This window comes from Pagrus major, chromosome 7 (genome assembly GCF_040436345.1).
Source record: "Pagrus major chromosome 7, Pma_NU_1.0".
Taxonomy (NCBI): domain Eukaryota; kingdom Metazoa; phylum Chordata; class Actinopteri; order Spariformes; family Sparidae; genus Pagrus; species Pagrus major.
This window is the reverse complement of record NC_133221.1, coordinates 32,202,879-32,219,088: the sequence shown is the minus strand read 5'-3', so window position 1 is coordinate 32,219,088 and position 16,210 is coordinate 32,202,879. Positions and strand designations below refer to the sequence as shown.

Here is a 16,210-nt window from a genome sequence, read left to right as displayed (position 1 = left end):
TTAATTTTCCTTATGATATATGTAACATAGGGGTGGGCGATATGGCAAAAATATCATATCACGATTTTTTAAAAATAAAATCAAGATTTCGATTTTATCACGATCTTAAATAAAAAAAAAAAAGACAATTTAGGCCAAAGAACCTTTCTGAACAGATTTTAATTTAAATAGTTGCAGTTTTGCCAACATGTGCAAACGTCAACATACTAAAAGGTAAACAACAACACTCTGATAAAGTGCACTCTTGCAACATAAAAGGTAGCTTTCAATAAACATGAAAGTAAAATATCAATGAAGACATTACTGTTTGTTTTATTCAACACAGTCATTTTAACAGGTTTTAAGTATATCAAAACACTAAATAGCTTATTGAAAAGGGTCAAATAAGTCCGTCAGTGGTCGGACTATCCGACGGACGGGGTGGGGGTGGGGTCGCGGGAATTTGAACACTGTACAATTAGCGCATTTACCCTTTATAAACGGGCGCGACCTATCCATGCGCCTGTGTGTGTGTGTGTGTGTGTGTGTGTGTGTGCGCGCACCCGAGAGAGGCGGCAGGTGGAGGGGCTAACTGGCAGAGATGAGAGATGGTGAAACGCTGTTTTTTTTTTTTTTTTTTTTTTTTAAAAGCGACCAACTCCTCCCTTTTGCTTTCAGCTATGGCTCTCCATGCGGCTACCGCTACACACATAAACAAGGAGGCGGGTAAGAAAGCGCGTCACTGCCCGTAATTCGCTATAATTGGTCGGTCAGGTTGACGACCTAATATGTTTGGTGCGTCGGTGCATCAGCATAGAACTGCAATTTATAGAATGTGCCCTAGAGTTGATCCCTACGATCTCTGCACTTTGGCAGATCGTCTATACATTCTAATCCTTCACGATCTAATATCGTCATATCGCACACCCCTAATGTAACATTAATCGAAATATAACAATTATAATAATAGTCATAATACCAATGATGTCGGCAGAAAGAGGAAGGGGAAAAAAAACCTATATAATTCATTTTCACCATCACCAAGATTATGACATAAACAACAACAGCAATAATAATAATAATAATAATAATAACAAAAAATTATGTAATCAGACACACAAGAAAGAGAACAGATATTGCAAAACATACATATATATTTATATGTAACAGCTGATACGGTTGTTAAAAAGATGGCTGTTGATATGTCAAGGTGGGTGAGAGGAGATGAAGTAGATGCAGAGATTAAGGAATAACAGAGTTTTTAAGTCATGCGGGGGTACATATGGTCATTTGGGTTGGGTTGGGGCTTAGATAACTTATGTTTAATTAAAGACTGATATATTGGGTTTTTTTGCAGGCTTTTAATCCTTTTGTTGAGATATATTCTATTAGTAAGTTGTGTCAGTGGGTGATATTGCAAGATGTTTTCGATTTCCAGTTTTGAAAGAGTAATTCTTTTGGCGACAGTTAGAGAAATGAGTAATGGGTTTCTGTATTTAATTGGGATAGTGACTTGTGTCAAGTCTCCCAGCAGGCAAAGTGATGGGGACGGTGGGACTCTGCAGCCCAAGATAGAGAGTTTTTCACTGACTGTTATCCAGGATGAGTGAACTGTTTGGCAGGCCCAAGTGGTGTGAAAATAATCATCTGTGCTACCCAAAGTGCATTGTGAACAGATATCTGTGTTTGCTAATCCCATTTTAAACATTTTCCCTTGGGTGATGTGTGTTCTGTGGATAGTTTTATATTGTATAAGTTGTAAATTTCGTGTAAGTGGTCATGGAGAAGATGTTTTTATTGATTTGTATCCAGAAGTCAGGGTTGGGAGGGAAGGAAGTTTATATAGTTTTGAGATTATTATTTTGAGTCATTTCCCTTGATTTCTTCACTTAACGGAGAGTGTTGTAGTGTGCTGCTGGTTATGTTAATTTTAGATTTGATTATTGCTTTGAATTGTTGGTAGTGGAGGAACTCGTCTCTCCCAACTCAGTACTTTTGGATTAGTGTGTTGAATGATATGAATTGGCTGTTTTGGAATAGGTGATGCAGGTGAGTGATTCCCTTTTGTTACCATGATGAAAAGTAAATGGGGTTGTTGTGTAGGTGGAAGTCTGCATTGTGCCAAATCGGGTTGTTTCTACATGGTGCCAGTGATGAGTTGGTGATTTTATGTGTATTTCACCAGGCTGCCAGATTTGAGGGGATAGTGATGTTCTTATAGTAGTCCTGTTTCTTGATTGATTGTGGTAGGAAGGGGAGGTCTGCAAGTAAAGTGGTTTTACACTGATTTTGTTCTAAATCTAGCCATTGGGTATTGTGTTTTCCTTTTGAGTCCATTTGAATAAATACTGTAATTGATTTGACAGAAAGTAGTAAAGAAAGTTTGGTGCTTCAAGGTCACCTTGTGACTTTCCTTGTAATGTTAGAAGTGAGATTCTTGTTTTTTTGTTTCTCCAGTAATATTGAGTTGTCAGTGAATTTAGTGTTTTGAACCATTTGTCAGAATAAATAATTAATCTGTGGTAAAGTTTTCATTTTAACTGTTGAGATAACTGATCAATTGAGAGTGAGTGGTAATCTGGTACAGCATTTGAAATCATCTTCTATATTTTTCAGCAGAGGGGTGTAATTTAGGTTGAATAGTTCTGACAGCCTGGAGGAAAGAGGAAGTGGGAGGGTTTAATCTTGGGCTGCAGATTCCCAGGTGTCTTCGGTCAATGGTCAAATAGTGGATTTGGTCCAGTTTATTGTGTAGTGTGAAGTTGTCAGTAATGACATTTAAAATCTCTTTTCGTGATGTAGAGAGGTTTTGCAAATGTAATAATAAATCATCTGCATAAAGTCTAAGTTTATGTTCTGAATTATCATCTTGGATTCTTTTGATTTTATTGTTACATCGTATTGCTGCTGCGAGTGGTTTGATAAAGATTGTAAATAAAGATGGAGAGAGTGGGCATCCTTGTCTGGTTCCATGGTGAAGTGTGAAGCTCAGTGAGGTGATTCTGTTTGTGATTACTGTGGCCCTAGGTGAAGTGTACAGTGTTTTTATCCAGTGGATGAACGACTCTCCAAAACCAAACTTAAGGAGGATGCTAAATAAAAAGTTTCAGTTTACTTTGTCAAATGTTTTTTCTGCATCTAATGATACGAGTATGGTTTTGTTTTGTTTTTGTTGTGATATGTTGCGGATGTTGTCTGAAGCATGTCTGTTTTTGATGAAACCTGTCTGATCTAGGTGAATGGGTAGCGGGGTTACTGTCTCTATTCTTGTTGCTAGTGATTTTGTAACAATTTTTAAGTTAGTGTTGATTAATGAGAGGGGGTGATAACTGGAAGGGTGGGTTGGGTCTTTATTTGGTTATAATAGTAGTGTCATTACAGCGGTGTTCATGTGGTGGAGGTTGCTTTGATTTCTGTAGTTACTTTGTAGAATAATGGTGAAAATATGTCCCAGAAGTGATTTATTGTTTGGCATTTTGTTCAAGGCTTTATACAGTTCTTCAGAGGTAAGTGGTGTATCTAGAAAGTGGGCTAGTTCTGTTGGTAGTGATGGCAGGTCCAGTTTATTTAAAAAGGTGTCAATCTCTGATTGGCTGGGTTCATGATCTGAGGAGTACAGACTGTTGTAAAATGTATGAAATACATTATTAAAGGAATAGTTCACTCTAGAACGAAATTCAGTCATTATCGACTCACCCTCATGCTGATGAGAAGTCCGGTGTAGTTTCTTATTCTTCAAAGTGCAGCTGGAGACCCGCGAGGGTACCCTCCTGCAGCAAACATCCATATAACAGGCGTCAATTGTGCCCGAGATGAAAAGGTCCATAAAACTACACAAAAACTTTGTTATATTCCTCCATACTGCTTGCCCGCTGCAATCCAAGTGTCCTGAAGTGGCGACATCCAGAGTTTACTCGAAACGACATCATTTAGTAAATTTTTACAGCCTAAACAGTCACTATACTATATTTACTCCCGCGTGCACGCGAGTCTCCCTCACAGCCGATTGCACTGTGGAAGCTGCGCCAGACAAGATCAACAGAACTCACAATAGATACACACCGGTATTTACATCCTGCTGTGAGTTTCAAAGTTTCAAATCACTAGTGCAGGCAGATCCCTCTTGTGTTTGTGTGTAGCTCGGTCGCTCATAGCTGGATGTAAATACCGGTGTATCTATCGCGAGTTCTCATTCATCTTGTCTGGCGCGGCTTCCGTAGTGCAAACTGCTGTGAGGGAGACTCCGAGCACGCGGGAGCATATACAGTATAGTGACTGTTTAGGCTGTAAAAATGTACTAAATGACGTCATTTCGAGTAAACTCTGGATGTCACCACTTCAGGACACTTAGATTGCAGCGGACGAGCAGTATGGAGGAATATTACAAAGTTTTTGTGTAGTTTTATGGACCTTTTCGTCTCGGGCACAATTGACGCCTGTTAAATGGATTTTTGCTGCCGGAGGGTACCCCCGCGGGTCTCCAGCTGCACTTTGAGGAATAAGAAACACCGGAGATCTCATCAGCATGAGGGTGAGTCGATAATGACTGAATTTCGTTCTAGAGTGAACTATTCCTTTAATGTCCTATGGATTATGGTTGGTGATACCTGTAGAATTGAGTATGGACGGGATGATTGCCTTTTCTTTTTTGAGTTGCAGTAGATTACTAGATATTTACTTGATTTGTTACTGTATTGAACGTTTTCATATTTGAGCTGTTGGATTAGAACTGTGTCTTTTTGTGTGTAATGGTTTCAAATTGGGTTTTAAGTTGGGTTAATTAATTTTGTGTTTGTTCACTGGGGTCATTATTAAATTGGCATGTTAGGTGTTTAATTCTTGTCTCTAAAGTAGTTTTTGTTGTTCTTGTTACTGTTTTTTCTTGTGTGATGAATATGATATGATTATTCCTCTTATAACTAAGAGTAAGGAAACTAAGGAAACTTCCTGTTTCCCATAAAAGTGATGATGAAATTTCTGGAGAGTCGTTCATCTCCAGAGAGGATGCCCACTCTCTTCTGATTAAAGAGTTGAAATCTGGATCTTCTAAGAGTGATGTATTGAAGCACCATCTTGTGGGAGACTTGACCTGTGCTTTTAGTTTTTATTGATAAGGAAACTGGAGCATGATCACTGATCATGATTGGATGGATTGTGTTATCTTGGATGTGTTGGGTGTGTGAGTTGCTTATCACAAAAAAAACAAAACAGTTCTGGTGGAAGATTGGTGGAGAGAGGAAAAATATGAGTATTCTCTGGATGATGGGTTTCTCATTCTCCAACTTTCGCCAAGTCCAAAGTCATTCTTGTACTGTTTTATTATTTTAGTTGTGGGCCAGTGTCTTGAATTACCAGATGTACTAGAGCGGTCAGTTGTGGGGTTGATGACAGTATTGAACTCTCCAGCTATTATGATATTTGTTGAGTTACATAGTAAGGAGAAGAAATTATGGAAAAAGGATGGGTCATCATTGTTGGGGCCGTTAATATTAGCAAGTGTGAATGTTGTGGTAAATAGATGTGTTAATGATGATAAATCTTCCCTGTAGATCAATAATAGATGAAGTATGGACAAACGGGATGTTTACTGTTGAGTGTGGATGACAATATTTTCTCCAATTGTTTGAATCTAAGATACTGTAGTTCTGAGTTTGTGATTTCTTGTATAATACATATATCAGCCTTTAATTTTATGAGATGATTGATTATTTTTGGTTCTTTTTGGTCTAGGTTCGAAAGCCACGTACATTCCATGTTAGGAAGTTGAGTGTGTGCATGATTGTGTGTTAGGTTGATCTTGTTTTGAGTGAAACGGAAGAAAGAAGCAGATGGTGGGAGAGAGGGAACAGGGGTGGTCGAATTTGGGGCAGACTGCATTGACTGTCTTAGATCGTCTGCACATAAACCATAAACAACAACGTACGTACATATGAGACGTAAAAGTGAGTGGTGAAGACACGAAACATAAACAACAACAACACAAAACAGATGAGGAAAGACAGAGTGAGTCATTGTTAACTCCTCAACACAGAGCATCTCCTAAAACTGAACAAAGAAGAGAGCACTGTCGGATATGAGGCTTACACTTTTAAGTTTATTTCAGTTTGTTCAGAAGAGCCATGGAGTGAAGTTAGAGTTGTGGAATAATTGTCCATTGATGTACAGTTTGTCAACAATGATTGATGCATGTTTGTTGTTTTGCTTGTTCCCTTTTAAAATGGGGTACGTTTTTTTTCGGCGTTCATTTATTTCATGCAGATATTGCTTGTTCAGCTTGAGTGGGGTGCCTTTATGTTCCCTTCCTCTGTTTTTGACCTGTTATTTTTGTTTAAAGTGTTCGAATTTAGCGATGATGGGTCGGGGTCCTTTGCATGATGTTTTTCAGAGGTGGTGAATTCTGTGGAAAATTATGGTTTTGACGGTGCCAGGCCAAACCCACCAGTTTGACCATTGTCAAACAATTTTACAAATTTTGTCTCTTTTGTTTGTGCTTTGATTTCTCTCTCAAATCTGTATCCAGAAGACCTCTGATGTCCACTGTTTATTGAGACCAGGTGTGGAGCTGATGTCTGTATTGTGCATGTGTGTTTCTGTTTGTAGGTGCTGTGTGAGGATGTGACCAAAGCAGACATTGATGCTGTGATCTCGGACCTTCTTCATCTCTATGACATGGAAGCCAAGTGTGTCTGAAGGACACACCTACAAGACCCACACATCACATTGGAGAAGCACCACTGTGTGTGTAAGCTGTGACAAAGACACACGTGCACTACCAATTCCTGCCACCCTGGGGAGACATTTCTTGCTTTCTGGTCTCTGATCTCTCAGGTCTGCAGAATGCTGATGTGCTCTGGAATATACTATCAGCAGCACCAAAAACATCCCTGTCCTCGGCACCAGACATCTCTTCACACTCCATACATAATGTGTTTTAACAAGTGATACCACTGTATTGATTGAATGGGAAAATCTAAAGTAAAGTAAAGCACCTTGTTGTTGTAAATAATTTACATTTTTCCGACAAATCCATAAGAATTAATGGGAATGGTGACCACAATTAGATACTTATTATTAAATGACATAATCCTAACACATTTCTGCTTTAGGATAATGCTATTAATGAATGTGTAGTTGACGTTAACTCTGCATTATCTCGTTTGAATCCAGGCCCCCTTACTGTAGAAAATCTGTATGCATATTTACGTATCGTCAGCATATGTCCTTAAATTTTAGATACAGAACTCCTCTTGGCATTGGTATTATTGTATGAAAACTATATTCACATGTGAATGTATTAATTGGCTTAATACTTCTTAACCCTAAGTGTTGATTTGTCATGGTGGTTATAATAGCAGCTGAAGTGCCCCTTGATTTATTTTAAGTTTTGTTTTGTATGTTTTTGCTGTGCTGCCATTCCCAGAGATATTTTCAAGAATTAGTTAAAAGACAGTTGCTGTTAAAATTATTCAGACTGTATTTTTCAAAGCCAACTCTGCATCGTTACACATTGTAAGGATATGTGGGGTGTATTCTGCGTTTTCTTCTCATCACTAAGTCACATAAAAAAATTGACAATAATTTGACAATACTTTTAAGATAGATTAGTCTGTACATCAAAGCCTGATACACCCTTTCCTCTGTGCCATAGAGCACCATCGTTGTCCAAAAAACTATTAAAAACACATCAGTGAGCCACACTGTTGAACTGGGTTCATGTTCCTTCATTAAGATTCCAAACAAATCCAGAGCAGTGCAGTGACTATAAAGAGGATAGAGAGACATTATGATTGTTCATGGGAATGTCCAGTTATCAAAGATTTTGAAAATATTTTGTGTCTATTGCATTGTTGACAGTGATTTTTGTTTGAGTCCCAATTTAAGTTAACTCTGTTTTCTATATATCTTAGAGAGTAAGATGAAAAAGATCATTGCACATCAACTTTACAGTACAAATGTTGTGTACTAGAGAAAAAAAAACAGTACTCAAAAGGTCTTTCAAGTTTGCTTATATACAAGAGAATTAATATTTGCAATAAAGGAAAAGTCCAAGGACGAAAGATTTGGGGATCTTTCGTAGACTTCCTGAAAAATATCAACAAAGGAAATTGTTTTGTTTTAAAGGTTTGTTTTAAAATATGTGATGTTGGCAATAGGAAATATTTTTTTGACTGAAGTGTGTATGCAGAGGGCCATGCATCTGACTTTCCTGAGATAACTAAAGGTGTCCCTGAGGGGTCCATTTTGGGCCTATTTTGTTCTCTGTTTTTATAAATGACTTGGGTAAAGACATTCAAGCAAAATACATCTAATATGCTGATATCACTGTCATTTTTTCACATGCCTCTATAGAACAGGCAGTGCAACAGCTTCAGGTAGCCATTACAAGCTGCTCTGCTGGGTTTAAAATTGGTTTTAAATGCTCAGAATCTGAAGTTCATGGTCTTTTCAAAAGCTAGCTTACAATTGATGATTTTAGCATTTTCACATCTTATGGGTGAAAGGGGTCCTCATACAAGTACTTGGGTGTATGAATGGACAACAAGCTTATTCTTAAATGTAAATGTTGCTGATCTAGATTGCAAACTGGAAGTTAGCAAAGTGAATATTGACTTTTAATTTACAAATAAACATTGTTTTACCAATAAAAATAAAACGCAGTGACTGTCCAGCTTACTTGCAAATAAAGTCCAAGGTATGTGTAGGCAGCCTGAGAATCTGAGGCACTGTGATAATGTGAAAAATCTTATTAATTTAATGGATACGTCTATGCGTTTTGTCTCAAGGAGTCTTCATCAAGGCATGAAGAACACAACAGGTGCTGTACATACAGACCATAGTCAAATGTATATTATATGTCTACTTGTTTATATATATATATGTATATATATGTGTGTGTGTGTGTGTATATATATATATACATACATATATATACATAGTATGTGTGTATATATATATGTATGTTTATATGTATGTATGTATATATCATGATATACCTCATGAGAGCCAGTTTCATCATGTGTTTGATGGTTTTCGCGACTGCACTTGAGGATACATTCAAAGTTCTTGATATTTTCCGGATTGACTGACCTTCATGTCTTAAAGTAATGATGGACTGTCGTTTCTCTTTACCTAGCTGAGTCGATTTGCAGGTACCGAGTATCGGTACCGTATCGGTTCAGATGTGAAAGGTACCCATCCCTAGTACCAACCCTAGCTCTACACAACACAACTGAAGGTCTCAAACACATTAAGAAGGCAAGAAATTGCACAAATTAACTCTTGACAAGGCACACCTGTTAATTGAAAACCATTCCAGGTGACTACCTCATGAATCTGACTGGGAGAATGCCAGAAGTGTGCAAAGCTGTCATTAAAGCATGTATATATGTGTATATATATAAATTTGTATATATGTATATGTATGTATATAAAATCAGTCAAAAGTTTGGACACTCCTCATTCAATTGCATTTTACCTTTTGCCCTTTTCACACACTGTATTTGAGAGTTCGTTAATATCTGAGACACATCTGTGTCCATCATTGCATTACCACTGCCACTTTCAGCAGTACATTGCTGGTTTGCCCTGTGATAGCTTATATAAATGCATTTCATATTTCTTGTACTTATATTGATTGATTGAGAGTTGTATAGAGCACTTGTCATGTGAGAGGTAAGAAATATATCTCTCTATATGGATGATATTACAAATTGGTGGCATTAATATGATACGCAAATATCTTTCTTTTTACGATATTTGCGCTTGTACTGCAGCTGTCTGTGATAATCTTTATTGTAAATGAAAATTAGTATAATGCACATGTTTGACTATAGTCTGTTTATACAGCACCTGTCGTTATTGTGTTCATTATGCCTTGATGAAGACTCCACGTAGGCGTATTCATTAAGTTAATAAAGTTTTTTTAACATTATCACAGTGTCTCAGATTCTCAGTCAGACTGCCTCCACACACCTTGGTTTTTATGTGCAAGTAAGCTGGACAGTCACTGTGTTTTCTTTTTACTGGTGCTCTTCTTCGCCCTCATTCTTGAATAGCACCTGATTTTTTTCATAGTACTCCATTTTTACTCCTGACCCAAGGCAATACTTGCCTTGTTTTTTCTTTGTCACTTATTGTTTTACTCACAATGGCGAGAAAAATCTTGTGGAATTTACATTTCTACCTGTGATAGACTAGAGTGACTTAATTTAATATGCATGCAGCCGCCTCCATTTCATTGATCCATGACTCAGTGTACCATTACAGTGCGTTGTATTACAAAAGCAAAGTCTCGTACTCATCATTGCATTCTTTATGATTTGGTGGGTTGGACATCATTGACCACTGGAAGACAATAACATTGGTACATTTTTATCTATAAAGTGATACTTGGTAAACTCCTAACTTACCTCTGTATCCTTCTCTGTCTAAGTTTTATGTTATATTTTATATGTTGTGATTTTGTACGCCTGCTACCTTGGCCAGGTCACTCTTGTAAAAGAGATCTTAATCTCAATACGACTTCCTGGTAAAAATGAAGCTGACATAGATAAAGAAAAATGTAGAATCAATCTGAGGTCCACTTGTTGATAAACTCAAAATAAGCCCATCTGGGAATGAACCACTGTGAAACATAACAGCCCAGGGCCCAAAACCCAAACAGCTGAGCGATAACTCCAACTTTGTAATACAACTGGCATAAATGGGGTGTGACAACAAAGTGAGTGATGGGGTGACGAGAGTATACTTTGCACAGATTTTTACTAATGTTTTGGGGGAATGTTAACAAAGATGTGTAATGCTGCAAGCTGTATGAGTGGTGAAAACTGAGCCATCACTGCGGTTTATCAATGAAAAATGTTTGACTTTGTTTTTTATTTTTATTTCCTTTTCTTTACTGTACAAGGCATCTCAGACCTGGTATTTAGAAGAAACATGGGTAACATGTTTTACCCCAATATTATATTATTATATAATAATATTTACAATATTTAGCTATTTTCCAACTGGTTTCTGTTTAATATCTGCTGAACATGCCATTTTGTTGCAGCTTAAGTGCATTTTTTTTACCATTCACATTCTCACCAGTTTCTATTATTTTCTAAAAGTCAATTGTTTTATAGTTTCCCACCACAAATAGCTATTTGAGATAAATACGACTTCATAATCAAGAATCAAGTGACTAATATCCCATTTAAGTTTCATGTCTTAATTGCCTGTTGAGGACTAATAATATCTGCAAACCAGTCAAGTTAAATGTCACTCTTTTTGTTTTGAGACAACAATACATTCAGATTTACAAACAATGCTGATGTGTTTATAAATGGTGCAAAAAGTGGAGACTTTGTATCAATCCAAAGAGACACAAATTATGCATTTTCATAAGCCAGGTAGAGAAAGGAGCAGTTTTCAGTTTTGCATTGGTGACAAAAGACTTGAGTTTACAAATAAATATAAGTATCTTGGTTTTTTTCTAGATGAAAGCATGTCCTTTTTACATGGTACATCCGTTTTAGCAGACTCTGCAAGTAGCGCGCTTGGAGGTATTGTAGGTAAAACAAAAATTCTAAGACATGGGTTATGCTACATATTTCAAACTGTATCAAACATGTATATGCCCTATTTTAGATTATGTGTCAAGTGTATGACGTGATAAAAGATTTCAGAAAAATGAACGTGTTCACAATTGGGCAATTTGATTCTCTCTGGGACTATATGCACCTCTCCTGCCATTTAACGGAGATATGGGGTGGGACTCGTGTGAAGTCAGATGGAAAGTTAGCAGGTTCTTGAGCCTACCAACAAACAGAATAGCCAGTAAAATATTTTTCTGGGATTTGTCTGTTAAAGGTGAATAGGCCTGTGAAGTACTTGATTTAGTAGAAGAGTGTGGATTGGAAGAAATGTACCTCCACAAAGTAAATGTGAAGGTGGAGGAGTTTAAACACCAAGCCGGGCTAAATGCTCACAATCATGGGCTGTGGAAATCTGGAGCAAGCCAAAACTGAGAACTCATTGTTTACTTAAGAAGAGTATAGATGTGAAAAATATGTTAAGTACAATTTGCCTGTAAGTCAGAGACCACTATGTGCATAGTTAAGATGTAGTATATTACCACAGCACGTTAAAACAGGAAGTTACAGAGATGAAAGAATCTGTGAATACTGTGACCGGAATGAGGTGGAGAATGAAGTTCGTTTTATTTTATGCTGTACTTCATATCATGATTTACGACAAATAGTACTGAGGATGGTGCTCTAATTCAATACCTGTTTGATAATATTTTTGCATTCTCTGAATACGTCTCCAGAATCAGGGACATTCATTCATTAGCAAATAAATGTATAACATGAAAAAATGTTCATACTGTATGTACAATCAGTTATGTTCCTGTGTATAATTACTGTGTGTGAATGGAAATGTATTAAATAACTTAGCAGCTATTTTCTAACTGCTGGTTGGAAAATAGCAGAATATTATTATTAAATCATGTTGGGGTAATTTTTAATAAAGTTTGAGGTAATTGGGGTGTAAATTCAAAGAAATTTCAAATATTGCTTGTAATTAGCACCTACTTGGAAAATTCCAGACCTGTAAAATGAGGTGTTACCAAAAAGCATTACTTACCTTTTCACATTTCGAGTGTGTGAGTTAGTCCAAGATCAAGGATTCATAGTCACATGATCAGTTCTACCACATCTGAGTTTCCCTTTCTGTTGTGTTTTTTTTTTTTACCTCTATTCCTTCTTGCTCTCTTCCTCATATATTTTGCCTCTTTTCATGGGAAATGAGACATTGCATGCATCCCAATAGTGTCACGTGACAGTATTCCTCTTCCTGACACATTTTCTCCCATCTCACCTGTCACTATCCTCTACCTCCAGTTTCCCCCCTCCCTCATTTAGCTGTTGGGGAAAAATTTGGCTGTCTTTCATTCAGCTGCCCTTCATTTGCTCCATCATCCCCTCTTTACCTTTTTTTCAAATTTCATTTCATCTCCATCTCTTTTGCCCTCCATTTGCCTCCCTGACCCGCCCTCTCCCAAATTCCTTGTCTCCTTTTCTTCTCACCCTCTGTCCCTGTGTCTCCCACATCTTCTGTCTCTCATCCCTTCTCCTTCCCCTTCTCTTTTTCTCTCCTCTTCCTTCTGTCTCCCTAATGTTATATTAATAATGGAAAGGGTGCATGTTCAGTCAGACTTCATGAATTAACCACCAGATGGGAAGGAGTACTGAGGGAAGGAGTCTGAGGAGTAGGGAAAAAGAGAGAGAGAGTGACATGGATGGATGAGAGGTTGCAGGGGTGAGGAGAGGGGAACGTAGGGGTGAAGGGGGGTGAGGAGACAACAAGGTGAAGAGGGAAGGTGGCAAGAGTAGGAGGCGAGCTTATCTTTTTATAGAACTTAAACACTTTCCAGCCTGCTCTGATCATCTTTTCTCTCACTGTATGCTTCTGATCTGCTTATACATCATTTCAGCCTTTACTCTGGGCTTGAGGGGAAGTCAGAAGGTCACACACACACAATCAGTTGTGTGTGTACGTCTCTGTGTGCAAGTGTGTTTGTATTGAAATGACAGTTGGGATGTTAATGTTATATCAGGCCTGCAGCCTATGAGCTGAGTGCCCTTGAACTGATAAAAGCTCTGTAGCCTTCAGCCTCAGACCTATTGGACATCAACCAAACACTAAACACTCTAAATGCCTAATGCATGAACAATAGATTTAAGAGAGCATGTATGTGTGTGTTTTTGTGTAAGAGAGAGGGTAGTCTGCACAGTTCATTGTCTATGTAAACAGGGAGATGGATGAGCAGACAGACAAAGCCATCAAACCATCAGTCAAAAGTCTATCAAGCCGTGTAAAGATGCATCCTTTATTACCAGTAACATTAATACAAACATTGATTGTTTGTATTGATTGATTGACTGTTCAAGCTCCTGAAAACTTGGTTTCAAATCTCGAGTATTTCTGTTCAGCACTCCGTAAGGCCAGGGGGATGAGGGGAGTAACATAGTAAATGAAAACCAGGCATAAAAGAGGAGGAATAAAAACAGGATGTAGTTTTTTAAGCTGAAAAATAGTTTATTTACAAAAAAGCTAGTCAACAAAGAAACAGGTGTCTTCAAAAGAAAATACGGCCTGTAGCTCAATCACTCTGGCTCTTGTACACCACAGCCGCCTGGCCCACTGGCACCAGCAGCATGTTATATCACCAGATCTAAGTGGCAAGTAGGATCAGGTGTGGTTAGGTTATGGTTATGCATCTGGACTAGGAACACAAGAGGGTTATGGTCAGTCTAAACAACCACGGGATGGGCTGGAGCCGACATATACCTTGAAATGCTGGATGGCAAGGAGCATGGCTAGTTTCTCCTTCTCTATGGTGGAGTAGTTCAGCTGGTGGCATTTAAACTTAAATGAAAAATAACACAGGATGGCTCACACCATTTTGCCATCCTGCAACAGCACAGCACTGGCATCAACCTCAAGCTTGAATGGCTGAGATAAGTTTAGGGCAGCCAGAACAGGGGCACTAAAAAGGAGGGACTTAGCCGCTTCCAAAGCATGTTGACACACCTCACTTGACACAAAAGGGACAGCCGGACTGTAAAACCTGGTAAGTGGTGCCACCACAACAGAGACGTTCCTACAGAAACACAGATAATAGCCTGACATGCCTAGGAACTGCCTGAGTTCACATCTGGTGGACCGGACAGGATACGACAACACCGCCTGGACCTTAGCATCCACCAGACAGACTTGACCATGGCCCATCTACTTCCCCAAATAAGTGAGGGTGGTCTTACCAAACTCACACTTAGCAAGGTTTAACATCAGCAATGCCTTAGCCAACTGCTGGAACACCTCCGACAAACTGGACACATGCTCCGCCCACAAGTGAGAATACATGACCACATCATCTAAATCCACATTACAGTTTAGCACATCGCCTAAAACCAAATACATCAGACGCTGGAAGGTAGCGGTCACATTCCATTCCTCAGACCAAAAGCCATCACGTCATACTGCAAAAAATGGCCAGGGGTGACAAATGCGGAGATAGCAGATGCTCTGGGTGTTAGTGAGACCTGCCAGTACCCTTTTAGTAGGTCTAATTTCGTGATGACAGTGGCGGGACAAATGCTGTCTAACACACATCTAGCTGACAGCTAGTTTAGGCTAACACACTATAGCCCAATCAAAATTACACATGATTGATAAGCAAAAAGAATTAATCACCACATCTACCAGCAGCAAACGTGATCATACTGACGCCCAATGCCACATACAATTATTAACTGTCCAGCCTTACAAGAACAAACTCCTCAGGATCCTGCCTATCAAAACTTTACTTGTTTATATTCTAGAGCATGCCGGGCTCGAGGTGACTTGAAAGGCTACTATCAGCGGCCGAGGCCCTGAAACGCCTGCCTCCGACAGGGAACCGACAGGGAACTTTATCCCCACCCAAGATTACTCCGAAAACAAAAAAGGCAAAATAATAAAAGAGTGCCCGATGGAAAGACTGATTAACAACCCAGCTGGACACTCACCTATCTTACCGGAAAGGTAGCAAAGGCAAGACACTGGCAAATTGGACAATCAGTACTTACCACATAAAATTGATCATCTCGTTACAATACAATGTTCTGCAGGGAAACGTTGGGTCCTAGCGTTCATGTGGATGCCACTTGACATGCACAACTGACCACTGCAGACCAAGTACAGCCCCTCATGGCAGTAGCACTCGTAGATAGCAATTCCCTGCAACATGCGCCCTACAACACCCCAAACACTTCAATCAAGCAACCTTCGGGCATTCGTGAGCAAGTCAGATCCATGGAGGCCCTGTCGTGGATCAGACTTGGTACTGACCCATCAAGGTTTGGAGATAGCACCTCTGGGGGTGTCTGGTACCAGGGTGTTGGTGGCGGATCCTTTGAGTCCTTCGGCTGCGAGATGGGGCCCCCTTGGATCGGACTTGTTCCAGCACGTCTAAAGGATGTAAAATTGAATTGGACTCTGAGAAATTTAAAAGGACAGGTGAATGCTTTGAGCTCTTTGTCACATTCCTCAGACCATTCAGTTTTCTAGATGTGGCACTGAAACTGCTCCTGCTGTCCTGCTGGAGGGTCCACTGCCATCAGGAAGGGCCGTTGCAATGAGGGGTTGTACTTGGCCTGCAATGGTGTTTGTTTGGGTGATTTGTGTCAAGTATGGATGTCAGTGG

The 16,210-nt window shown here is 39.0% G+C and overlaps 1 protein-coding gene across 1 annotated transcript in view; it reads left to right on the top strand.

Annotated features, from left to right (window-relative positions):
• ccnq (cyclin Q) overlaps nucleotides 1-7,689 on the top strand; it is an 18,140-nt gene extending 10,451 nt beyond the window's left edge. Inside the window, exon 5 of the mRNA XM_073471170.1 lies at nucleotides 6,580-7,689. Within this exon, the coding sequence (XP_073327271.1) occupies nucleotides 6,580-6,669 (90 nt within the window). The 3' untranslated portion in view covers nucleotides 6,670-7,689. The remainder of the gene's footprint in view (nucleotides 1-6,579) is intronic.
• Nucleotides 7,690-16,210: the final 8,521 nt, after the last annotated feature.